Below are 27271 nucleotides of genomic sequence, written 5' to 3'. Positions count from 1 at the left end.
ATCCTACCAAAATTGTCATACTCCTCAACTGGGTTCTTCTGCCTAGTAGCGACTCTGACGCGTTTTTAAGATATGATAGTTAGGTTAAGATTATTCTCAAAAATTAAAAAAGAGAGATTCAAAATCAAAAGAAATTAAATCCTCAATTATAAAGCCAAATTAGTAAACGATGGAGATGGTTGCCAATTAAAAGAACCTTTGCACTTGTCACTTTAATATTTTTAATTCCTGCTCGTTCCAAGATGACGACTTTTATCCTTTGTCCCAAGATTGCTGACCAAGTAATATATTTGACATGATCCTTTGACCCAACATTGCTGACCAAGTAATATATTTGACCTGGAACAATAATAATACTATTTAACTAATTCAGGTCAGACGGTTTTTTAACTAATTTGACTTTTTGCAATTTTTTTTTAGTTTGAATTTCAATATAAAACGATTTCTTCTTGTTAGGCCATGGGCTATGGGGCTTGGGTTGGAGCGTGGGTTGGGGGAAAACGCCCAAGTCATCATCTCGGGTGGGCTTGGGTTGGGGCGTGGCCCTTGGAGCTTGGCTTTCAAGCTGGGCGTGGGGCGGTATGGCCATGCTAGCTGGCTGCCTCTCATTCGCTCACCCGCCACGTCATAGCGGACATTCAAAATTTGAATTTAAAATTCAAACGGTTTGGGGACACCAAACCGCCACCCGGTCACCCAACCACCCCCTATATATTGTAACCCCAACCCACTAGTCCCCCCATCCCACGAACCCAACCCCAACGTTAACCCACTGGTCGCCCCCATCCAACGAACCCAACCCCACCGGCTAAGCCTCTGTTCCCCTCCGCTATGACATCCTGGACCCATGAAGAAGAAATGGCACTCGTCACTAGCGTCGTCGACGATATGAAGGGGCGGCCACTGGGCCAAACAAAATATTGGACGGAAACGATGCAAAGTATTAAGGCCCCCGCGTTGAGGCGGGGACATAAAACCATGCAAAGTAGCACCAATGTCACGCCACTACCAGCGATCAACGCCGAAAAACTCATGAAAACAAAATAAATAGAAAAGGAGAAAATAAAACTGGATGAAAAGCAGATGTAAAATCGTTGAACCATGCACACCCATTGCGGCCTGTTAATGCGAAAAATTTAGGTTGAAACGTAAAACATAGAAAAATACCTAAGTCGATCTAGGACCCGTACGTTCCGACAAACTTCTCAAATGGGAAAAATAGACGAAAAAACTTTGAACCCCACACGCACGTTGTGGCGTGTTAACTTGCAAAATTTTGAACGAAACGTAAAACAAAAAAACTTGCGAAAGATGAAAACTATGGGGGACAAAGTTGAAAGTAAAAACGTATTGGGGTTAAATTGTAAAAGATGAAAAATTTTGTGTTAAAAGTAAAAAACCAAAGGGGTTAAATTGCAAAAATAAGATATTTTGGGTTAGAAGTGAAAAATATTACAAACTTTTTTGAAATACCCCCTAAACCTAGGGTACAACAACATGAAGCACATACATGTTGTTAATTTATAATATGGAAATATCAGAATATCAGATCTTGTTTCATAATTGTAGTTTATTTAAAACATATGTTAGAGATTAAAAAACGTGATTATAATTTTTTTTTGAACGGGAAAGTTGGATCACTGACGGACCACTGGAGTATCATCGTGCCACCATCGGAACCACCCGATCATATCCATCTCCACTAGGAGGAAACCCAATAAATATGGGAAAAACCACCCGATCATATCGATCTCCACTAGGCATAACGCCTATACACAAATTCAGGAGGAAACCCAATAAATATGGGAAAAACCACCCGATCATATCGATCTCCACTAGGCATAATGCCTATACACCAATTCAGGAGTAAACCCAATAAATATGGGAAAAACCCCATTTGTGGGAATCGAACCCAGGACCTATTGGTCCCAAAGTCTTATCCCACCCCAAGATGCCACTAGGCTATAAAACCATAGGCTATATAATACGTATTAAAATACTTATTAAAGCCATAGGCTATATAGATTTATAATACTTATTAAAATATTGATTTTTGAAATGGATCATAGGGTAGCTTGCTTTTGTTGCCTATATATACTACACTCTCATTTTATCAAGTCCTCATAAGAAGCAATACATATATTTAACCATGGCTACTACTTCTCATATGTCTCTCCTCTTCCTCCTCCTTGCCCTTGTAGCACTCACACCTTCCACCACCTCAGCTGCTGCATCCCCAAACCCAAACGTATTAAACTTACACGAACTTTTCCAACTATTTGGATTTCCGCTCGGCCTTATACCTGATCCCATCGACTCTTTCACTATAACCCCTGCAGGCCTTTTGCCACCCACCTTCGACTTCACCATCCGCTTTAAGGAACCATGTTACGTACAATTCGTATACCTCAATTACTATAACCCGGTGTTTACCGGAAAGATCACCTTCGGTAAACTTTTCGAGATGAAAGGCCATAAGGATCAATTCCCGACGGGCGAATGGATAGATATGTACGACGTCACAGCGGTTGGCCAAAACCTCTACTTCACATTTGCTACTGCAAATGCAACGGTTGATAGATCGTTTTTTGAGGAGATTAAGACTTGCACATATGGTCCTCTTCTTCCTGCTGATTAGTCTAACGAACTCATCTCTCAGGTATTACTATTTATTTATAGGTTAGAAACTCGTGTATTATAATAATTCATAAAGATGATAATAATGAAAAATGTAAAGTTAAAGTTAATTAAAATCCAACTGTGCATGTAAATCGGTTGTTTCAATTATGTTTTTTTTAAATGGTACGTAGTCTAACTGTATCTTCTCTACAGCTTCCAATCAGTGCAGAATAAGTTGGTGATCATGGATGTTTTGAGACTTTTGAAGTTGGGAAGTCTGGGGACAAATATATAGCTTTTTCAAGTGCATGTGTTGTATGAATAAATTTGAGTTTATATATGAACCTGTTTCGTTTTAAGATTTCGGTTGTGTTGTATGAATGAAGTTTAGGTTATGAACGTGTTTCGTTTTAAAACTTAATGGAAATTAGAATAAACCCCCGCCGCTTTGCAGGCAGGGCTCATTAGAAACATCTTCTAAAGCACGTCTACTTACCCTTGAAGCTAGGACTATTTCTTATGTATATGTTGAGGACTACTCGACAAATTCACCAAGTATTTTGTTAACACTATTATGGTTGCTAAGTTTAGACAGTACGAAGCACCTAGCATATCACACCGGCCCAGATGTAACGGCCACTCTCTACAATACAAACACTAAAGAAAGTTGTCAAATAATATGAATTTGCCAACCTTTAAAAGATGATAATTTGATTCTTATAAATAAACGAGTTGACGAGAACCCGCGCGTTGCGGTGGGACTGTTAAATCGAATAAAATATAAGCGTTAAAACATTGAATCACCAACGCGCGTTACGAACCGTCACAGAAAACTATTTATGAAAAGAATGACTAAGTTGAAATGATAACATTGATTCCTTACGCAACGAGCACTTGCTACAGAGAGAAAATCCAAATGCCCAAAAGAATTCACATCGATCAAGAACTATAAATTTAAATAATTGAAGATTTATTTCAGAACTACAAATTTAAATAATTGAAAATTTGTTTCTTCTATTATCAACACATAATTTTGCCTACTTGAATTTGAACTGAGTAAACATATACATTTGGGAAGAAGTAGACGATTTTTTTTAAAGACACAAAAACAATGATTTTGATTACATAAAATTTCTTTAAAACATCAAATTTTCCTGCTTGAATAGTTGAATTTGAACTCACATTTGACTTTTCTATTTTGTGTGACGATATCTTTGTTGATGCAAAGAAAAGAAGAGGACAACAAAAGACTAATTCATTTGCATAATGAAAAAGTACACATTTACAAAGACTTTACATAATAAGGGGGACGGGGTGCTCCGTGGTGGCACGGTGACCATGCATGGATCCCAGTGGAATACTACCGTCGCTCAATTCTATCACGCGTGGAACTGATGACGCGTTGCCATGATCACACGTTGAAACTTGAATTTGTTACCGTTTCCATGATCACTCATCTTCTTCCCTGTTAACTAAAAATTAAAAAAAAAAACGAACCTTAAAACGAATTAATCTTGAATTAGCAATAAAGAAATTGTAGGAAGAAAAGGGTTCAAGTTAAATAAATAAAACATGCAAATTGGATGATGAATTTGGATTTTTTTTGGAATGTTTGATGGTGAAACTGAAACAAACAAAAATAGAGGTGGGGCCGAAGGAGTATTGTATTTGATTTGATTTTATTGAAAACTATTGTATTGTGGAAAAAAAAATATTAAACAATGAAGTGGACGTTTTGGATAATTCACCTTGAGTATTGTTTTTTTATTTAAATGAAATTGTTATTGTTAATTTATAATTTAAAAATAAAAAAGTAACCATCACTAGTGATGGGTATCCCTAGTAAAATCTATCACTGGTGACGAAATCAAGCTCGATGACGTGACAGAAATTGATTGAATGTTATGAGTAATGAAAAACTATCACTAATGGAGCGCCCCTCCCCCTAATATATAACAACTATATGTACACGAGAATGAGCATATATAACTAGTAACCCCACAATAAAAATAAAGTTAAGATATGCGTATGAGCATATATAACTAGTAATTACCCCATAATAACAATACAGAAAATCATAACGATCCTAACAACTGCTGCATAAATAATTCAACCTTAATGTTCTTACATATATATATATATATATATATATATATATATATATATATATATATATATATATATATATATATATATATATATATATAGGGTAAGGTTCATGCGAGAACCACCTTTATTGCGAGAACCGCGAGAACCAATGTGAACACAAGCTAAAATAGCTAAAAAAACCTAAAAAAACCCTAAAAAAAACCTAACCCCCACCCCCACCCCCCAAAAACCTAAACCCCCCACCCCCCCCCCCAAAAAAAAGACCTAACCCCCCCCCCCCCCCCAAAAAAACCTAACCCCCCCCCCAAGCTAAATGCTAAAAACTAAAACCCTCAAAAAACCTAAAAAAAAACCTAACCCCCACCCCCCCCACCCCCCAAAAACCTAAACCCCCCACCCCCCCCCCCCAAAAAAAAACCTAACCCCCCCCCCCCCCCAAGCTAAATGCTAAAAACTAAAACCCTCAAAAAACCTAAAAAAAACCTAACCCCCCCCCACCCCCCCCCCACCCCCCCCCCCCCCAAAAACCTAAACCCCCCTCCCCCACCACCCAAAAACCTAAACCCCCCCCACCCCCCCCCAAGCTAAAATGCTAAAAACTAAACCCCCAAAAAACCTAAAAAATCTAAAAAAATCAAAAAAAAATCTAAAAATTTTTTTTTATTTTTTTACTATTTTTTATGTTCAAATCGCTACTTTTGTAGCCAAAAAAAAAAAAAATTTTTTTTTTTTAAAAAAAAAAATTTTTTTTTTAAAAAAAATTTTTTTTTTTTTTGGATACTAAAAGTAGCGATTTTTATATAAAAAATAGTAAAAAAATAAAAAATAAAATTTTTGGGTGTTTTTTAGATTTTTTTAGCTATTACTGTTTGTGTTCACACTGTTCTCGCGGTTCTCACAATAAAGGGTGGTTCCTAACGGATCTTTGTCCTATATATATATATATATATATATATATATATATATATATATATATATATATATATATATATATATATATATATATATATCTTCATGGATCTTAACGGAGCTTTGCATGCTTAAATAATGCAAGCAAAACTCTCACATATATTTCTATAATTAATCAGCCTACAAACATATATTCTAGTGATTCATAAATCCAAATGCAATAATACAAGCTTTGCATTTGATTGGCATAACTCATGACTTTCTATTGGGATCAAAAGCAACTTTCCACTTGCCCCAATCTACGCGTTGATCAGACTCTAAATCGGATGACAAGCCCGGATCATTGGTGTAGTGTGGCTGATATAAAACACTGACGACGATCCAACGGTCAGTGAAGAAGATTGGTGTTGTGGCTACTGAAGGAAGTCTGGATAATTTGTGGCTATAGATTGATGTGATGTAGGATTTGGAGGCCGTGATGAGGTGGCAGCGGGCGGTTGTGTTGTGGTGGTTGTTGATATGTAACGAAGCTCAGAGCGGCCTTAAACACGCTCTGGGAAGTTGAGTTTGGCCTTTGCCCCTTTGAACTTACGTGCGGCTTGATCATAAGCCGCGGCTGCAGCCTCGGCTGTTTCAAATGTGCCCAACCAAACATGGGCCCCTTTGTTAGGGTCGCGTATCTCGGCTGCCCATTTTCCCCATGGTCTTTGTGTTACGCCTCTGTAATGTCTCTTCACAGTTGTTTCTATCAAATCATGCACACAATAAGTTATAGAACTTATAAAAAATATTTTGGTTATTTCATGTTCGTTACAGATGATTAATTAATATCTTAGTAAACCATGCATGCATGCAAATGGCCACTTTAGGATTTGATGACACCGAATTAATAATATATAATATTATATATTGCTTAAACACTATTTTTTTTGAAATTAGCAATATTTTATATATATTCTTCTTTAGTTTAATGGCTAGCTTTAAGGGGGGACGTGGCGCCCAGTTGTCGGCCATCCACCACGCGTGGAACACCGCCGCCCAGTTGACGTGACCGTGTTGTCTCGCTCAGTCAAAACCCAATTAAACCTAGGTAGCTAGGGTAAGTCGGGTATCATATCCACGAAGAGCATATGGTCAGTATCGCACCACCCGTTCGATTAGTTAGACTATTTACAAATAATGTACAAAGTGATTATGAAGATTGCTATTTTTATTTATTTGTTTGGTTTTGAAAATAAATCGGAGTGAACCGACAATTTGATGTTATTCTTAAAACAATGTGTGATTAATTAAGATTGTAAACTAAACTAAAAAGTTGAAACAAGAAATTAGAATACGGATCACACCCGGTTCGATAATTGCAAGACCTAGGGTTCCTACATGTTTTAACTTGATTCAATTGCATATAGTGATTAACGGATTACTATCACGAAGCTTAGGTGCCAATTGCTATCAACGTCATAGACAACGGACCGTAATGCACTTCGTTGCCTCGGACATGTAAATCTTAACCTACGATAAGGCATAAGTGCACAAATTCATTTCGCAAAGTCATAACTTTATCGTCGTTCGACAATTCACAAATTCAATTCAAATGCACGACAATTATCATAAGTTTCAAATACTAAACAATTTGTCACAAAACCAAATTAAAATACAAATGTATAAACTCTAGAAATCTTACAACATCTACACCGGGGGTGAATCTGCAGAGACTAGCCGTTCATGGTTGGGTGGACGCGATCACCGGCTTGAGATGAGATTGAAGGCATGATCGACTTGGTTGAGAGGTGAGAATGTTGATGTTGATCCTTGATTAGAGCTAATGATATATCACGGCTCCCCAAGAAGGAAGTGCATCCAATCCAGCCCACTTGTGCCTTGGAAGTCCACACCTAATATGTCTACCCAATAACCTCCAAGTCAAGATGGCGGCCAACAAGCCCACAATATGCGTATGTATATATTTTGTTGACTTGCCTCCTGCCGTCTTGCATGTGCCGCCCCATACCTTTTGTTTCTCCCTGTCCTTCACGTGATGATGTGATATTATTATAATGTTGCTTTGTTCACGTGACTTGCTGCTAAAATCCCCTCTCATATTCCACGTAATGCTCCCAAAAAGAAACCTCTCAAGTCAATGTGTGCGTCCCCCAAGGTCATCTAAATATTGATGTGTGAAGGATTCTAATGATAATGTTGTTGACTTTTGTTGTGCTTCAAAAATAATGGTGCCACCAAAACCCCTAAGTAGTCCACGTGATATTAGATGATGATGAGTTTTATCCCTTTTTTTTATGAAAATTCATTCATTCAACTCTTGTTGTCGGCTCAGTATGCATCTCTTTAAACTCCGCAACTTCACTAAATTAAGCGATTATCTTGTAAAATCAAATGATATCCTACTGCTGGAATGCTGAACATGATTCAGAGGCATAGGTCTTCAAGTTGCATGGAATCCCTCATTTGTATTTAAAACACATGTTTGTTTACATTAAAAGTATAACCAATGTTTGCTTATAAATGTGATGATGATTTTCCATTTTTAAAGATTCTTTCACTCTATTTGATAACTTAATACAATGTCTAGGTCTGGATCCCGTTGATAAAAAACCTACAAATTGTATGATCATTTATGTATATTTGTTTAAATTTTGCTAAGTTGGTTTACCTCCACCGAGTTCACAACTGTGCATTGGCGATTTGAAGCCGATTGATGGTCAAGGTTGAACCGCAGCCGAGATTACACGGTTGTGGAAAAGGTGATCACCAATGGTGTTGCGCGACGGAATAGCACAGTCAGAACAGAGGAGATGCTGGTGGTGTAGCTTCAATAGGCGAACAAATTAGAAGCCGATGGAGATGTAAAAGTGCGAGGTCACACAGGCTTAGGAAGAGTTGATGATCGCGAATGTCATCGCTTTATTTAGAGTAAATAGCAATTCAAACTTTAAACCTGAAACGACTTTGACGACTGTAATCATACAGGAGTTGAAGCAACTTTTATACATGTTTCATCATTTATTTACTTTTCTTAAACAAGACATGGATTTAATCTATTTTTTCATTGGTAAAAATAATCAACAAAAAAGACTTCAAAATATACCTTGCATTCATTTTTATCTTTGGAAACCATGCTTTTTTATATAATAGCTACAATAAAAAAAAACTAACAAAAGACAAATGAAAATAATCAAATTCCCGCCGCAACGCGTGGGTTAGCATCAACTCGTTATTAATATATATTAAAATAATAAAAGTGTTAAAAAACATATCATGTTTCCGTTTTGTGATTCTGATAGAAGATGGATAAATGAAAAAATGATTGCTAGGTGGAAAATATTGAATGTGGTATATACTATTCATGGAGTTGGTTTCTTAATATATAGATGAAAATATTAAATGTGGTATATACTGTTCATTGAGTTGGTTTCTTAATATATAGATAATATTTGGATGTAATGTTTTTTGTCGGTTATAAGGCCATGGGGTATGGGGCTTGGGTTGGGGCGTGGGTTGGTTGAAAACGCCCAAGCCACCACCCCGGGGGCTTGGGTTGGGCGTGAGTTTTGGGCGTGGCCCCCATTGGCGTGGGTTTGAAGCCGGGCGTGGGGCGGGCTAGTATGTGACATGTCAGGCTCTCAATGGCCAAACCAAACTCATGCCCCCCAACCCAAGCCCCACCATACCCCATGGGCGTGGGTTTGAGTGGTGGGGGGCTCCCATTCCACGTGTCAACCAATGCCCCAACCCAAGCCCCACCATACCTTATGGTCTAAAGTATGTTGGCAATTTCTGATTTGATGGAAAGTTAATGAATCGATGGGTGTAGTAAATGAAATTATACTTTATATTTAATAATCGAACAACAAACAGTTACAACGTTTTGTAATATAAAAAACTAATTTAGTTAATATATTATTTTCTTAAATGTTGATGGGTTGAAGTGTATGAAGTCGGTTGAAAAACATGTGTTCGTTAATTCATTAGTGGTTAACCCGTCTTGCATTCGGGTACGATGGTCCTAAAACCGTGTTAAATAGTAAGCAAATGACGATTAAAATCGGAAAAAAAAATCATAAAACAAAAATGTGAATTTATAGTGCCATGTGACGTAAAACGTAAGCAAAGACAAACACGAACTTATACCGCGAGCAAACGTAAAACATAGAGAAACCCAATTTTTTACCGAGAAAGCTTAACCTAAAGACCCAAAACTGCTAATATAAGGTTTTTAGACAAACCCGAGAGAGCGCGCATGGAGGACATAAAACCGTGTAAAGTAGTAAGCCAACGTCGGACATAAAACCATGTAAAGTTAAGCAAACGCCGACTAATATTAGGTTTTTAGAAAATGACGACAAAAATGACAACTTTGAAACTTAAAGGGATATGAAAGAAAACTTTAAGAAAAAGACAAAAAAAAATGGGCGATCAAAACTGACTGGCAAACAAATTTTGGTGGTTACGGGTTCGAGTACTAACCAGCGCATGTCTGGTGAGGGCTGGACCTTGGGGGGGGGGGGGGGGGCTCGAACTCGGGGGGCAGAGGAATTCGTCTAGGGGGTTATCCGCTGAGCCATTCAAAAAAAAAAAAAACAAATTTTGGTGGTCAAAATCTAAAAATAACAAAATTACAATTTGTTTGTAACTTTTATTTGTTGTGTTGGACCCCACATTTCTTATCCCATGTCTACGGTCCACAACTCTATTCTTACTCATATTTTGCCTTGTTAATTACCAGGCAATTTTGTAATTAATTTGCAAAAATTAGGTAATTTGAGTACTTTTAATAAGAACATACTCTAAATGTTATATTATATAGAGTAATTAATTAAATTTTGTTTAAATTAATAGATTTAATAAATAAATACATCACAAAACTATTTAGTTGAAATAATCACTTCACTTCACTCTTTCTAATATATAAACTTAAATCCGAGTGTTATAATTTTACATATTTTTGTGGTGTTGATATGAAATATTAATGTATAGAGTAAATTACGATTTTAGCCCCTGTGGTTATATCACTTTTACTCTTTTAGCCAAAAAAAATAAGTTTTTAACATCTGAGCCCCGAACTTCTTTTTTTTAACCCTTTTGACCCCTAACACTAACCCCATCCAATAAATGTTAGGTGCCAAAAGGGTTAGAAAAAAAGACGTTAGGGGTCAAAAGGGTTAGAAATAAAGATGTTTAGGGCTCATATGTTAAAAAAAATTAGGCGAAAAGGGTCAAGAGCCAAAATCGTAATTTACTCTAATGTATATAATTAAAAAATAACATTTTTAATAACGTAACACCAATTAATTTTTTTCAAAGGTATTTTTAAAAACGTAGCACCACATTTCTTATATAAATGCAATTATTTTTTTTCAAAGGCAAACATATCATTTATTATATTTATATTTGATTTACGCAAAACAAATAAAGTAAATCAAACCATATGCTTATCCATTTTAAGAAGTAATAAAATCATATGTATTAAAATGATAGGCAATTTATGTAATTTTTAGTTACAAATTCTCACATAAATATAAGGCAAATACCATAAAACCAACATACTTTTACATTTTTCTCATAAAAGTCTTTCACATGTTAAATTTGAATTAAAACAAAAAAAAAAAATTAACTACTTACTAATCTTAGGCCAGTTATAGCATTATGGAGCAATACTAATGTTAGGTTAGTTATAGCATCATTTTTTTGCCGCATCTAGGAGTGATATCTTTTCCTTAGGGACTGTTTGTTTACCTCTTAATGAGGCTCTTAATAGTTCAGACCTCTTACCGGTTCAGCACTTAATGGTTTAGACTGTTTGTTTTACGAGCAGATGTCTGAATGGTTCAGACATTTGTCTCTGAATATTTAAGATTTATACAGGGTCTGAATGGTTAAGACCTCTAATAAGAATTGGTTAGACATTTGCCTCTGAACGGTTAGCATTATATAGGCTCTTAATGGTTCAGACATCTTACTGGTTCAGCACTTAATGGTTCAGACCTGTCTTACTGGTTCAGCACTTAACCATTCATATGTTGCTAAACGATCCCTTACTAATTTGGGTTTTTATATCGGTCTTCGTGATATGCGAAGTATGTCATTATTATTATATTTAGAGTAAATTACTTTTTGAGTCCATGTGTTTTAGTGGTTTTAACCACTTGAGTCCAAATTCAAAAAGTTTAACGCCCTAAGTCCCTAGCCATTTATTTTATAACGTTTTGGTCCAATTTTGTTCATTTTATAACGATTTGAGTCCAAAAAATTGGACTCGAAAGGTTAAAATTTGGACTCAAAAGGACTCAAATGGTTAATGAAAATGCTTATAGAGACTCAGGTCGTTAAACTTTTTGTTTTTGAACTCAACTAGTTAAAACCACTAAAACACAGGAACTCAAAAAGTAATTCACCCTTATATTTATATTTAATAATATCATATTATTATATTGTATTTAATACTATCGGATTAGATTAAATTTTAGTTATTAATATCAATATTAAAATTATTAATAGTTATTGGCATTATTAGGAGTCTTTGATTAGAATTTAGATTTAGATTCATGGATATTATTTAAAGGGTGTGATGTAAAGAGACAACTATTAAGTTAGTCAATAGTATCCTATGTTACTTTTTGTAGGGTTATATAATAAGGTATACACTGTATCAAGATTTTTTTTCGAATGCTTAACTTTATCCAAACTTTGATCAAAATATTTGTCAAATTATACATCCACTCAAGCGTGTTTTGCGGAAGGGTATTAGTCGCCGAGAAAGCTAGCGCGCGTAGATCAAAGCTTAGTGGAGAGACCGTACATAGGCCTGTTCCAAAGCCGATCCTTCAATCAGTACTACTTCTCATGATTCTCAGTTGAGGGTGGGTTGACCCGGGCCCGGACGAACCTTCCAACAAGCATAATAGAAGGTGACCACAAAGCCATCTCTGTGAGAGGCTGCTACCCATAAGGCCATACCCGGCATGGGAAAGAAAAGCGGCGGACAACCGACTGAACTAGGGAGCCTAAACGGCATTGTGGATGAGTCCACCGGTCGGCAAACGGCTTCTATCTACAAGTGCTTTCATTATGGATCGGTCGACTTGTCACGATTGATTGCTCACACACAATTAGGTTAGGTAGGCTCTGGGAGGTGATCTGAATTGCTATCGATACGACGCGGGGCTTATTTGCTGACCGCAACGAACCCCCTAAAAAGAGCGGGGAGACCTTTGACCTGGGCTGGCGAGGGCGTTTTGCTTTAGAACTTTAGTTCGTAACAAGGCTCGAAGACCTCCGGCTGGATTTGATATGGATCAGGTAGGGCATCGCGTGGGTGGGATTAACAGTTTGATCTATTTCCTTCAATGGTAGGAAATCCGCATCCGTGGGGGTATACGGGGGGAAGCCAGCCTACAGTAACTCTACTTACTCCTTTGGATCACTAAGGAAAATCTTTACTCACACATACCGCAATGTATTCTTCTCAACTCACATAGTCGCACCTACCAGCACAACAAGACGACTACCCCGTGCACGCCACTAAACGACGCTATTTAACGCTTTGGTTCGCCCAATACAAGAACTACAGCCCAAGCTTAAGGCTAAAGTCGTGGACTACGCCCCCGTGAGAGCCCTCTATTTGACTAACGTACTCCTCTTCCCCCCATACCTTCACTGGGAATGATTGACCTTCGGATTCAAATAATAGCGCATCGCGTAATGTAAGTACTCCTTCCCATTTCTTCTTTTATGATTTTATCTACTTGAAATGCTTACAGCTAAGTGCGGAGAAGGTACCTAGGGGACCAAACGAAACGGCACTGAAGGGTCTTCAACTAAAGCTTCGCCAGTACTGAAAGACGACTAAAGATTTATAAAGCAGACTTAAGGATAATACCCCACCTTACCGGATTTGTAAAAAAAAGGAAAGGCTCGAAAGACCTACTTGACAAGTTTCGCTATGGGTGAGTTCGTAGGTGGTTTAAGTCGAGTGTAGCGAAGGGAATGGAATGAACTGCAGGAGGCTGAAAAGTCGTAGTGCGCTAGCGCTAGCGAGTTAGCGCAACAACTTACTGTCTTGTTTTCTTCGCTGCTTTTTTTTAAGATTAAACGAAAGAGGTTGCTAATTCTTGTAGCTTGCTTCTGTCCTTAGTCAATTTTGGACTGAAGCTGTTCTGACTGTCGTATCTTTTTTGAACCGAATACCTTCCTCTGTCATCTCTGGTCTGTCTCTTTTTGAGAGAAGATTTTCTACCACGCCTGACTATAAAGAGCTTCGAGTCTATCGGGAGAGGATGTGGTGGTAACCCCCTTAGCTTCGTCTAGAGCCAGGCGTCCAGCCGTGTAGGAAAACTCACCCTAGCCACTATAGCAACCCCACCCCCAACTTTAGCTGAGAAGCACCCTCCATCCACTTCCCTTTTTCCGTGTGCCCAAAAGCCCGCCTTATGAGCCCATTTCCGATTCCTTTACCCAATCTCATGAAAAGCAAGCCCAGCCCTTAAAATGTCCCCAGACAGCCAGTCCTCTCCAGGCATTGCTAAATGCTCCGCCACGAAGCAAGCTCTCCCCAGATGCGGAAGTGGGGAAGCCGGAAGTGGCTAAAGAAGTCGGAGGAAGAAAGTAGTTGGACAACTGTATACAGTTAAAGAACATCCACCTTTCTCATTCCTTATGTACTTTTTCTTACTTCATCCATACTTTTTTACTTTTTATGAAGTGTGGGGCAAACGGCGCCCTCTACTTCTACTTCTAACTAAAGGCGAAGAGCTGGCATTGCAAGCAAATAGAGATCCTCCACCCGTTTGATCGGTTGCGAGCTGGAAAGCGTACCGACAGTTTTAGTCGCGAAAGGGTCGCTTGCTTAACTTCATTTTTCTATATTCTAAAAGAATTATATATATATATATATATATAATAAATAGAATTCTATATCTATCTATAAAAAAAAAGATATATAGAATCTTTTTCTTTTTCCAATTGTTCATTCCTGGGGAGAGGAAGAAGCAGATAGAGCAAAGGCCTCCTCTTTCCGTTCGCTCTTCCCGAAGTGAGCGAATTGCATGTAGAGATCCGTATGGGCTTATAGTTTAATTGGTTGAAACGTACCGCTCACAACGGTGATATTGTAGGTTCGAGCCCTACTAAGCCTATGTCACGGCCCCCGACCCGGTTTGACCCGTTTCAGGAGCCGCGGAACAGAAATCCCGCGGTATTTAATTTAGGCGACAGCGGAAGTCTTTTTAAAACAGGATCTTTAGTAGTAAAACTGCTCATTATATAATTTAGGGATAAAACCCAGTAATTTACAATAATGTGATTTCAATGGAAATCTTTATTTTTAAAACATGTTCCTTTATTTATTTATACTGAGCCACTTTTCTAAGCTGGTAGTGCTTCCTGGCACTTTTCTTTGCTCACAACAGATTACCTGAAACATGTTTGAAAAAGGTTTTATCAGCGGGGAAATACTGAGTGAGTTCATTCAGTTTTTAGGAAATGACTCATAGTTATAAATTACAGCATAAGAGCGATTACAATGGTTCATATCTTATTTTTATCTGGCTTTCTGTCACAATGGTGACAAGTCACAATGGTGACGATGGTCATACCACTATTAGGTCAATGAACTCTAATAGTGACGTTTCTCCCTAGTAAGTCAATGAACCTAACTGGGAGAAATAGTAATGTGCACAATACCCCACTAACCAATAAATCAAGATATCCACGACTTAGTCCCTGTAATTATAACACTTTGAAAATAATTTGGAGTATTGTAAAACAATTGAAAGAAGAATGACTCACATTGCAGATTTAACGAGCAGTGTATAAGCCTACTGATTAGCCTTGATTATTTCTAATTTCACAATAATGCACACAAAACAGGATTAGTGATCAATACAGCAGTTACGATAATTCCCCGAGATCAATTTTGACAATGAATGTCCAAGTGCAATACTTCGGCTCATTTATCAAAATGACAAACGATAAAGTATAGTACTTCAACTCGTATATCGAATTATCGACAACGACAAAGTACAATGCTTCGGCTCATTATCAAATTATCGACAACGATAAAGCATAGCCCAATGTGGGCGGCACTTAGACATTCTTTGAATGTATTGATTCCGGAAACTGAATCGTAATAGCGATCGAGTAATTACCCTGTTCTGTGGCAGCGATTCGATAATTGTGTGTGTGTGTTGGACTGTTTTGCTTATAACTCGACCTACGTAACTCCGATTTTCGTCGTTCAAGTGCCAAAATTCAAGTCCCAACCCCTGCTATTTATACTGAGATTTTGACACCGTCGCGTAGCGCGAGGGGTACCCCCTTAGCCGTCGCGCTACGCGAGTGACCACCCTATTTTCATAGGGTAGCCCTTCGTGCAGGTAGGCTGGCTGTGTTGTCAGTTTCTTAAAATTCGATTTTTATAATTAGTTATGAAGATAATCGTTGGCTAGGGTTTATCCCCCCCTGAGTTTTAGGGGCCCTGATCTTGATTCTGAAAATTCTGAAAATTTTAGGGTTTGTGTGGAATCACTTGGGTTTCTCAATTAGGGTTTTCTTAATAGATAATTAACATCCTAATTAGGGATTTTAGTGACAGTTGTTACAGCCTACCACCCCCTACTCTTCTCTTTCAGCCCTTGCTGGTGGAAGTCTTAGAATGAATGTTGGCCTAGATAGAGGAATAAAAACTAGCTCGACCGGAAGGGAGAGGATAGCCGAATCGGTAACTGAAATGAAAGTTGGAGTAAGACAATCAGTTGGAGAGCTAGGATGAAGAAGTAGGAAGGGGTATTCGAAAGGCAGAAGGGTAAGAGCTAGAAGGCTGTCTTTAAGGATAGGATGGTCGGACAAGGAATCCAACCTCTTTCTATAGATAAGATAAGTCTGTAACTTCTGGTCGAATCACTAGAAGGTATACTATTCTGAGGGTAGGCATTCGCCGTCCCTCAATCGCTTACTGATATGCTTTATCTCATCTAGCCAGCACTCTAAGACCCTCTTTCCACCCTACTGGCTTTAGGTAAGAGTCTCAGATCGTATGCTTTCTAGCCTGCCTCTTTCTTGAGCTGGCCATGGAATAAAAAGTAGATCTCTATCTGATCTGTGAAGTGAAAGACTTTAGCCCTCCCACCATACTTGTATAGTTCCTTGGATCAAGTCTTTTCTTTGAGTAAAGCTGAAGCCTTAAGCGACTAACCTGACCTTTTCCTCCAAAGAGGAATCACGACCACCACATTCCCTTAAAACCTGGTAGTGAGCCTGTGAGTGTAAGGCCCTACAGATACCCCCACATCCAAAAGGCTGAGATAGAAAAACAGGTCAAGGAGATGATGTTAAGTGGTATTCTTGTAACACCCCAAAAATGTAAATCTTTTATTTTAAATAAAAGACCGGTAAATAAATAAGTGAACTAACTAGGATTAAAAATAACCTAGTTAGATAAAAGTCTTGTAGTGACTTATAAGTGGGTTAAAAACACTAAAAATATAAACCAAATGATAGTTAAGGGACCTAAGTTGTTGAAATGGAAACTTGAATGATTAAAACAAAATTAATCACACCAAACACACACTTAGGTGTGTGCCTGGTCGATCTCAACAACAGGGCGACCAAGGGTTCCCTTACAAACCCTAGTTCATGCTAAATCTCACAAATTGAAGGTCAAGATCAATTCCAAATCAAAATCCGAGAACGGAATAGTGATCTCCATTGAAAAGGAGTCATAAGGTATGTGAATTTTATGGGAAATCTCTAGTTGAATTTCTGAATGAACTTAGAGAATTCGAAAATTGTTGATGCATGTATGAGATATTGATGAAATAGGAACAATATAGTGTCTAGGAGTAAACCCTAGACAAGTATATGTTGAAATCATGCTTAATTCTAGTAAATTCCATGAACACCAATGAAGGTGATTAATGGGTTTTGTGAAACTTGATAAACACTAGGATTTTGATTGTTGTTCTAGTGTAATCTGATATTTATGAAGTGATTTCAGATTTATCGAGGTTAACATTTGTATAAAATAGTTCGATTGATGTTAATTTTGGCTATATAACAAGTTATGAACTTGATAATGAACCATGTAAAATAATGCCCTTTAGGTGTTTGTTGAAATGCCTAAAAGAAGGCTAAATATAGAAAATTATGAATAAAAACGCATATTAGAATGATGATATGAATTATGCGTGATATGTTGTGAAAGGAGTTCTAAACAATATATGGTTGAACTCTATAGGCAAGGAATCCGGATCCTCAAGCGGACAAGCCGGTGGAGACACGCGTTGAAAGGAGCGCTCTAAAGGTACGTAACTACGGTTCCGTTATGTTATGCTCAATTATGTATTTTCGTTAGTAGACTTTAAAACTAGTATAATATATGAAGTTGGTATTTAGTTGAAGTGATGAAGATCACTAGATAAATAAACAGGTCAAATATTGGTTAGAGTAAGTTTGGTGTGTTGTAAAATGGTGGTTTCCATTAAACAACCAAACGGGTCGAGCAATGGTCGAATTTGTAGTGTTGAAGTGACTAAAAGGTCACTCATTAAAAATTGAGTTATAAAAGCGTAAGCCATGGAACGGACGAGATACGCTAAGGTTGACAAGCCCGGGAATGGGTAATTATGGTTAGAGACTAATGTTGATGAATTATGCAAGTATGTAACTTGTTTCGTTACATTATGCAAATTAGATATTGTAATCGTTCAAAGTTGTGTTTTAGAATAAAGATTGGTATTAGTTGGAGTGACAATGTTCACTAGTTGATTTAATGAGTTAAAATTAGATTAGAAAGTGTTTGGTAGTAGTTAGAAATGGAGGATTCCATAAAGAGCCAAACGGGTCGAATAATTGTTTAGTAAGCAGTAAAGGTGTGTTTCGAATAGCATTTGGCAATGACGGATTACAAGAGCGTGAAACCATAGATTTGGTAATGAAACGCCGATGATCATAAGCCCCGGATGTTGGGTAAATACGTCTTGCGGACATAAAAATTTGTTAGTGGTTAAGTTAACGCAAAAGCTAAACGGGTCAAATAAATACATAAGGCATTTATAGACTTTCTGCCTGTACATCTAAATTTTGATATAATAATCTTGATAGATGCATTGGTAATTTAATTACGGACGCGTAGGAAAAAGAATCGGCTAAAACGGATATGTAAATAAAAAGTTATGAGGAATTAAGCGAAAAAAAAAATATAAGAAGGCTGAGCTGGGCGAACCATGGGTCGCGGTCCTGAACCGTGACTCACAGTCTGGCAATTCTGTTTGGAGCTGGGCGAACCGTGGGTCACGGTCCTGAACCGTGACTCACAGTCTAGCAGTTCTGTTTTGAGCTGGGTGAACCGTAGGCCACGGTTCTGAACCGTGGCTCACAGTTTGGTAGTAATTTGTTTGTTTTTCATTATTTAAGCAATAGAACTCGTTTTTACTTAATATTAAGATGTCAAAACTAACGATTAATGTGGTTTTGACCATAGGTGATGCTCGTTTGTTGTGGATGTTGATCAAGCAATGGAATCAAGAACCGAACACAAGTTTTGAATGCTTCCGCTAATCTAATCTAGTTTAAAACATGTTGTTTTGTAAACACTTCTAAACGTTGAATATTTTAATCTAGTTAGTTGACTATGTTTAAATGCTATAATAAAGTACATCTTAGTTTATTAACTAAGTTTTTGTTAGCTATGTATTTCGTTTTAAAAAGCCCGCTATTTTATGATTATAAAATGAAACTATAAGATGAGTGTTACAATTCTCAGGGCAAGTGTGAGTTCTTATGCGTCTCCAGTGTTGCTAGTGAAAAAAAGGGACAATACCTGGAGATTTTGCGTGGATTATTGAGCACTCCATGCCATCACCATGAAAGAGAAATTCCCCATTGAGGAATTGCTTGATGAATTACATGGTAGCAGGATATTTTCAAAGCTTCATTTGAGAAGTGGTTACCAATCAGATTCGGGTGTTTGAAGATGATATACACAAGATTGCATTTCAAACTCACCAGGGCCATTACGAGTTCATAGTTATGCCATTTGGTTTAACTAATGCTCCAGCCTCATTTCAGGCTTTCATGAATGAGGTTTTCATGGATTATATGAGGAAATTTGTACTGGTTTTTTTCGATGACATCTTGATTGACAGTGACAGCCTAGATAGCCACTTGCAACACTTAAGGATAGTGTTTGAAACTTTAAAACAACACAAATTGTTTGTGAAGAAATCGAAATGCTCTTTCGGTCAGGCAAGGTTAGAGTATTTCGGGCATGTGGTAAGCAGTGAAGGGGTATCAGCAGATAAAAGCAAGATTGACAGCATGTTGAGCTAGCCACAACCCAATACTGTCAAGGGGTTGAGAGGCTTTCTGGGTTTAACAAGCTATTACCGAAAATTTTGAAAGTGGTATGGGGTTATCAGCAAGCCACTGACCAATTTACTGAATAAAGATAGCTTCGCCTGGAATGAAGAAGTAGCAAGGGCTTTCAGTCGTGTTCTGATGCACACCAAGTCTTTGTCACAAGTTCTGAGTGAAGTTGTGCTCGTTCTTGTGCACCTCTGCTTGGATATGATCTACCATGTGACATATGCTACTTTTGTCTTGCTGCAATGGAGTGATTGCTGCTCACGTGCGCGGGCATCTACTGATTCACTTGATGACTGATGCTCGGCCACTGCTGCTGCTACTACAGAGTATTCTTCTCCTTGGTTCCTCTTGAAGCTTGGGGATGTAGTTACATGCTCATGAGACTACTGTAGTCGACTTAATAGTGATGTACTTTGTAATATACTTTTTGCTACCTTGCTCTCCCAAAGGAGCTTTCTAGCTACTGATCTCCTCGACCATCTTCCTTCTGGTATAAAGGAAAGAGCTTCCTGAGAACCCCTACGCGGCCTTCCACTTGCAGAGAGTCCTGCCAATGTAGCTCTTGTTCTTCTTCCTTATCGAGGTCTTCCCTTTCCTCTGATCAACAATGAAAGTTTCATTCAAGTCGTCACCTTAGCGAAAGCACTAAGTAAGCAAACTACCTTAATGAAATAGGAAAGCGGCTGAAAAAAAGCCATTTTTCGATAGTGATTCAAGGTGAAGTAAATCCCCTATATCTGATCGCTGTAACAGGCCTTCTTCTTACAGAGAAATGCCCCTATTGCGAATCTCTCTCATAAGAAAGAAGAGAGCTACCATAAGCAGAGCTACCAGCTATACTACCAGAAGAGCAGCTACTATCAGTCCTAAAGAGCCAGTATCCGTCCTTCACTCTTAACTTAAGGAAAGGATAGACCTTGGCACTTCCTCTTGATCACAGTAATGCAGGAAGTCTGGCTAAAGTAAGATAGCATCATAAAGAGATGAAAAAAAGAAAAATGAACGTGTCAGCGAGGGACCTCTATAAAGTCATTATCTGATAGCTTTCACAGGGCTTCTTGCTAAAGATAAATTGACAAAGAGAGCGACTGATTCCAGGCTTAGTATCTTCGGTTTCATCTTATAGGCTGACTTGCATCACTCTAATAGGATTCCTTGCTTGCATCATATCATACAAATAAGGCATTAGAGAGCCCTTTCTCTTCCTTTATTCGCCGCAGGAAGAAATTCCAACTATGCTGCCTTCTAACGATAGGACTGCAATCCGAGCTCCTAGGCAAAAGCTTGAAGCTTTAAGACAGAAAGAGAAGAGATTAACGGGATGCTTTATAATCAAAGTTGCGCATAATGCTTAATCTAACTATTAGGTACTATATTAGAGAAAGACTCAATCTGCCCAATACTATACGCTAGGAAGAACTTGATTAGGGTAGTAGCCCAGCTCTTGAAGGGGGAAGCACATAACTAATAGGGTTCAGGCTTATACGATTCATGTTATCCCCCGAAGCCCCTATCGCCTGCCTGGAACTCCTGAATTCACTCTTTAACTAGATGAAGCGCCTAAAAGGGAAGCAACTGGGCTAGACTGCTGATCTTATGGAGTAGTCTGACCCTGGGAAAGAGACTGTTACTGCTGCCGATCTGGCTAGGCTCGATAGCCTATTGAATAGGATGGAGGAAGCCTTGTCCCTAGCTTCTGAAACAAGAGAACGGACCGACTCTAACTAATCCACTCCTACTAACAGGAAGTGTAAGGGCAGACCTCGTCCTACTTTCACTCTACTTTTTCCATTTCAATGCTAGCTCGATTGCAGCTAGATTTTTCAGTAGGGACTACTAATGGACTATCAGAAACGAAGTGAGGGATTGGACGACGGACGGGACAACTAGCTAATTGGGGGACGGAGGGACAGAGAGAACTCTACAACGAAAATCAATCTTGAAATTAAATAATAATAATCTCTATCGTTCAGTAGGAAATTTCTTTTTTTTTTTCTTTTTTTAAATAAAAGATAGAATCGTTCAGTAGGCTAATCTTCAAAGTTTATCGATTGAGACAGCGGCAGGCCTAAAGAGCTCTACAGTAGTGCCTTGCGAGATCGTAGCTCGTTCACCTAAGATGGAAAAGCACTTGGTTGAAAGCCTAGCAACGAGAAAAAAGAGTCCCATGCATCCTTTAGTCAACAACCATTAGTAAAGAATAAGATCAGACCAAGTGCGAGATTGGATCAAAAATAACGTATAGAAAGGATTTGCAACAGAGAGCCTCAACAGCAGCTCTTAACCCACACTTTTTGCTAGTTAATTGCATTTCAAGTTCCCGCACAGTTGATCCAGCAAAAAATAGAATCTAGTCTCCGTGAGTCTATACCAATATTACACTTTCTTTAAATACTTTTTTTCTATAGGTTATGTTATAAGGAAGCCGAATTTCCTAGGAACAGAAGCGTGAGGAAAAAGAACAGGGAATAAAGGAGAAAAGGAGGATTTGTGTAAGCATGAAGGCGGATACTAAGGTCAATCTTGGTAGTGAATAGGTCAGCAGTTGGAGAGGAGAATCTTTCTATAGATAGAAGCAAGCGGATACAAGATCGAAAAGCTCTTTTTCATGCCCAACAACTCCCATGCCTTTCTTGGTCGGACCAAGCCACCTATTTCCGACAAGTCTTTCCTCATTTTTCGAGCAAGAAGTGGAACTACAAGAAAGAATCTCAATTTTATGACAAATCCGGTCCGATGGCTGTTCTCCACTAACCACAAGGATATAGGGACTCTATATTTCATCTTTGGTGCCATTGCTGGAGTGATGGGCACATGCTTCTCAGTACTGATTCGTATGGAATTAGCATGACCCGGCGATCAAATTCTTGGTGGGAATCATCAACTTTATAATGTTTTAATAACGGCTCACGCTTTTTTAATGATCTTTTTTATGGTTATGCCGGCGATGATAGGTGGATCTGGTAATTGGTCTGTTCCGATTCTGATAGGTGCGCCTGACATGGCATTTCTACGATTAAATAATATTTCATTCTGGTTGTTGCCACCAAGTCTCTTGCTCCTATTAAGCCTAGCCTTAGTAAAAGTGGGTAGTGGCACTGGGTGGACGGTTTATCCGCCCTTAAGTGGTATTACCAGCCATTCTGGAGGAGCAGTTGATTCAGCAATTTCTAGTCCTCATCTATCTGGTATTTCATCCATTTTAGGTTCTATCAATTTTATAACAACTATCTTCAATATGCGTGGACCTGGAATGACTATGCATAGATCACCCCTATTTGTGTGGTCCGTTCTAGTGACAGCATTCCCACTTTTATTATCACTTCCGGTACTAGCAGGGGCAATTACCATGTTATTAACCGATCGAAACTTTAATACAACCTTTTCTGATCCCGCTGGAGGGGGAGACCCCATATTATACCAGCATCTCTTTCAGTTCTTCGGTCATCCAGAGGTGTATATTCCCATTCTGCCTGGATCCGGTATCATAAGTCATATCGTTTCTACTTTTTCGGGAAAACTGGTCTTCGGGTATCTAGGCATGGTTTATGCCATGATCAGTATAGGTGTTCCTGGATCTCTTGTTATATGTTTACTGTGGGCTTAGACATTGATACCCGTGCCTACTTCACCGCAGCTACCATGATCATAGCTGTCCCCACTGGAATCAAAATCTTTAGTTGGATCGCTACCATGTGGGGGGGGGGGGTTCGATACAATACAAAACCCCCATGTTATTTGTTGTAGGGTCCATCTTTTTGTTCACCATAGGGGGGCTCACTGGAATAGTTCCGGCAAATTCTGGGCTAGACATTGCTCTACATGATACTTATTATGTGGTTGCACATTTCCATTATGTACTTTCTATGGGAGCCGTTTTTGCTTTATTTGCAGGATTTCACTATTGGGTAGGTAAAATCTTTGGTCGAACATATCCTGAAACTTTAGGTCAAATCCATTTTTGGGTCACTTTTTTCGGGGTTAATCCGACCTTCTTTCCCATGCATTTCTTAGGGCTTTCAGGTATGCCACGTCGCATTCCAGATTATCCAGATGCTTACGCTGGATGGAATGCCCTTAGCAGTTCTGGCTCTTATATATATGTAGTTGGGATTTGTCGTTTCTTCGTGGTCGTAACAATCACTTCAAGCAGTGGAAACAACAAAAGATGCGCTCCAAGTCCTTGGGCTGTTGAACAGAATCCAACCACACCGGAATGGATGGTACAAAGTCCTCTGGCTTTTCATACTTTTGGAGAACTTCCAGCTATTAAGGAGACGAAAAGCTCTGTGAAGTAAAAGAAAAAAAGGTCGCCGATTACTACTAAGAACCTAACAGAACCTTTCAAAATTGAAAACGGATCAGTCGACCTGGTCTACGAATCTATTCTAACTATCAACGAAATCTTCAAATTTTAGGTGGGATGGGGATTGTAATTATTTATACTTCTCGAGGTATAATGACAGACCGGGAGGCTAGATTCGAAGGAATCGGCGGATCAATTTTGTGTTATATATGGTATTCTGATATCCGAATTAGATCCTAAATTTACTATTTGTGAAAAAAAGAGAAAGGACGGGTTGCATAATCTCATTCCTCCCCCATTAGTTGATACTTCAAGGAGGTTTTATCCGGAATGAACAAAAAAAGAAAAAAGAAAGAAAAAGAAAATAAATAAAAGAAAAGAAAAGAAACTGGTTCACGTAAGAATGGACGTCTTGGTTCACGCAAGAGTGCACGTAGAAAAAGGACTTATTCATGTTCAAGCAAGCTTTAACAATACCATTGTGACTATTACAGATGTAAGGGTCGGGTGGTTTATTGGGCCTCCGTCGGTACTTGTGGATTCCGGGGTACAAGAAGAGGGACACCGTTTGCTGCTCAAACTGCAGCGGGAAATGATATTCGTACAGTAGTGGAGCAAGGTATGCAACAAGCAGAAGTGATGAAAAAGGGTCCTGGTCTCGGAATCCCATCTTCCAGGGTCAGGAGCCACGGAGCCAGAAGACCGTTCGACGATCCTACTTCTGATGTCATCCCCTTCTGTTCCCTCCCTGTTGAATATCCCAACTATTCTCTATCAATTCCGGGATGGATCATGAAAGATTTTGTCTTGAAATGCCGATAAGGAATAGCCAGTTATAGAAGCGGGTGGCAGGGAATGAAAGCAAGCACTCCTGTGCTATCAAAGTGGAGAGATTAGTTAGAGCTAGGGGCAGGCCATCTATTCCTGCTTGACTTTCTTCAAGATACGAAATGAGCAGCCGTTTTTCATGACATCATCTCACTATTCGGCAAGTCAATCCCGCTTACCGGCTCAATATATCTCTCAATAGATTCGCTTGCCACAATGACCGGACAGGATAGGAGATCGCCCAACCTTCCAATTTCTCTTTCTGAAGCAACTATAACGGATGGGCAGCTTCCCCTTAAGCTTTTTCCAACCCCAGAGAAGAGAACTTCGAGGATACGCGGTAGACATGCTTTTCCCAAGAATTTTCACACTTTTTGCTTATGTAACGGGGGAGGTACCATCTGATGTCTTTGAAGACATTCAGAAGGACGTTCGAGATATGGAGGGGTGCTTTGGGTTTGATCTGAGATGGGTTCATGCCAGGCTGGGTGCAGTGGCTAAGGCAAGATTTGATACCTATCATCTCGAGGAGTACGCCCAGACTTCAGCAGCGCTCTGGAAAGCTACAAGTGCATTGGCTCAACTTGAAGGAGTTTTGTCTCGATGTAGTGAAACTGCTTCTGCCCATTTGGTGAACAACTCTGTTGCTACTAAAATGAAACATTTTCCCCTCGAGGGAGTGGTTATTTTCCCGATGAAATCGAGGGCACAAGTTTAAAATGGGTAGGGAGCTCCACGGCTGGAGCATGTATGAGGTTGCCATGTAGTTGACAAACCTTGCACCTCTTAACAAATGTTGCTGAATCTATCTCCATAGTTGGCCAATAGTACCCCAGGGTCATCAGGTGATCATATATCTTTGCGCCGCCAATATGTCCTGGGGCGTGGGCTTCCTCGAGAACCTGCTGCACATCCTCTCGAGGGGTGGAGAGGATGGCCATTATAGCCCTTCTTGTAAAGTTATCCTTGCTTAGCAAAGAAGCGAAATGCCCTTTTATTTATTCCAACTACATCTTTTGTTTCAGAGGGGAGGATTTTGTGATCTAGAAAAGAAATACAATAAATATAGGGCTTTCTCAAGTCTTCATAATATAATATAATGCTCTAAGGCACATTCTGCTGGACATGGGTAGAATTTACATTGGAGGCAAGTTTTCTGAAATTTGTTGGCTTCCTCCAATATTGCAGCTGAGAGTTCTGCTCTGATGGAGGTGCATATTCATATTCTCCACTCGGGAAATGGGCAAGCAAATCAACTAAGGCTTTACTTTTCATTGCGTTGGGAGTTACACATTTCATGTCATAGCCTGCTAGAGTGAGGAACCGCCGAGCAGCTCTCCCTATGAGTATAGTATAGCTCGAGACATTAAGTGTTTGATTGGGTCACATCTTATCACAATATGAACTGTGAAGGACATGAAGTAGTGACGCAACTTCTGAGTAACAAAGACTAATGTGAGGCAGTGCCCTTCCACAGCTGAGTACCTTGTCCCCCCACCTGTGATCACTCGGCTCAAGTAGTATACTGGGCATTCATTCCTATCGCAATGCCCCACGAGAAGTAGAAGTGAGATAAAGCTGCAAGGGATTGGCTGAATATTGATCCAGTTTAGGCAGCTTTCAGTCTCTATAAACTTGATGGAATATCTCTTACACAAGGAAAAAGACTTGCATCAATCAATGGCATCATACCCCCAGAGTTTATACTTATTATCTGCTATAAAGAACCAAAGAAAGGATTGGCTCACTCCAATAGTCAATGCTACCCCTACTAGCCATATGGACCCAAAGAAGAAGCGCTCTAGTGCGGATGACGGATGACACCTACCAATTGCCCAAAGCATTCAAACCAACCCTTGTGATGTCACTGAACGAAAGTTTTCTTTTAGGGCAGTGATCAAGAACAAAACAAACCCAATTCCCTAAACATGGGCTAATCCTTATCCTTAAAGATTATCTGGGAAAGGGCTCCGTAACATCTATCTCAAAAGAAGGAAAAATGGCAAGCAGCGAATCTACATCGATTTCAGGAAGTGTGCCTGAGGGCTGACCCCTGGAAATAGACTCGGCTTTCTAGTTCATCGGAAGGGTATTGAAATCCGTCAAAATCGAGCTAAAGCT

The 27271-nt window shown here is 38.9% G+C and overlaps 1 protein-coding gene, 2 long non-coding RNA genes and 1 pseudogene across 3 annotated transcripts; 3 read left to right on the top strand and 1 right to left on the bottom strand.

Moving 5' to 3' along the window:
* Window positions 1–2126: 2126 nt before the first annotated feature.
* On the top strand, window positions 2127–3092 carry LOC118491239. The gene is made up of 2 exons (XR_004890923.1): window positions 2127–2659; window positions 2833–3092. It is a non-coding gene; the product is annotated as an uncharacterized LOC118491239 (long non-coding RNA).
* A 3087-nt stretch (window positions 3093–6179) lies between these two features.
* On the bottom strand, window positions 6180–7738 carry LOC118491629 (ethylene-responsive transcription factor ERF113-like). Its single transcript, XM_035989543.1, has 2 exons — window positions 7618–7738; window positions 6180–6382 (listed from the first exon to the last, which is right to left on the bottom strand). The coding sequence occupies exons 1-2, from the start codon at window positions 7736–7738 to the stop codon at window positions 6180–6182; spliced, it is 324 nt and encodes a 107-aa protein (XP_035845436.1).
* A 9606-nt stretch (window positions 7739–17344) lies between these two features.
* Window positions 17345–19209, top strand: LOC110935343. The gene is made up of 3 exons (XR_002589056.2): window positions 17345–17376; window positions 17888–17953; window positions 19133–19209. It is a non-coding gene; the product is annotated as an uncharacterized LOC110935343 (long non-coding RNA).
* A 3480-nt stretch (window positions 19210–22689) lies between these two features.
* Window positions 22690–26148, top strand: LOC118491238 (annotated as a pseudogene).
* Window positions 26149–27271: the final 1123 nt, after the last annotated feature.

This window comes from Helianthus annuus, chromosome 4, assembly GCF_002127325.2.
Source record: "Helianthus annuus cultivar XRQ/B chromosome 4, HanXRQr2.0-SUNRISE, whole genome shotgun sequence".
NCBI classification, from domain to species: domain Eukaryota; kingdom Viridiplantae; phylum Streptophyta; class Magnoliopsida; order Asterales; family Asteraceae; genus Helianthus; species Helianthus annuus.
The sequence above is the reverse complement of the archived record's forward strand: the minus strand, read 5'-3'. Positions and strand labels throughout refer to the sequence as shown.

What these genes read in the sequence shown, in the direction of transcription:
- LOC118491629 (XM_035989543.1), bottom strand. Translation starts at nt 7,738, where the DNA reads ATGAGAGGGGATTTTAGCAGCAAGTCACGTGAACAAAGCAACATTATA. An exon ending in CACATGCAAGACGGCAGGAG is followed by an intron (nt 6,383 to 7,617) that starts GCAAGTCAACAA and finishes ATGATTTGATAG; the next exon opens with AAACAACTGTGAAGAGACAT.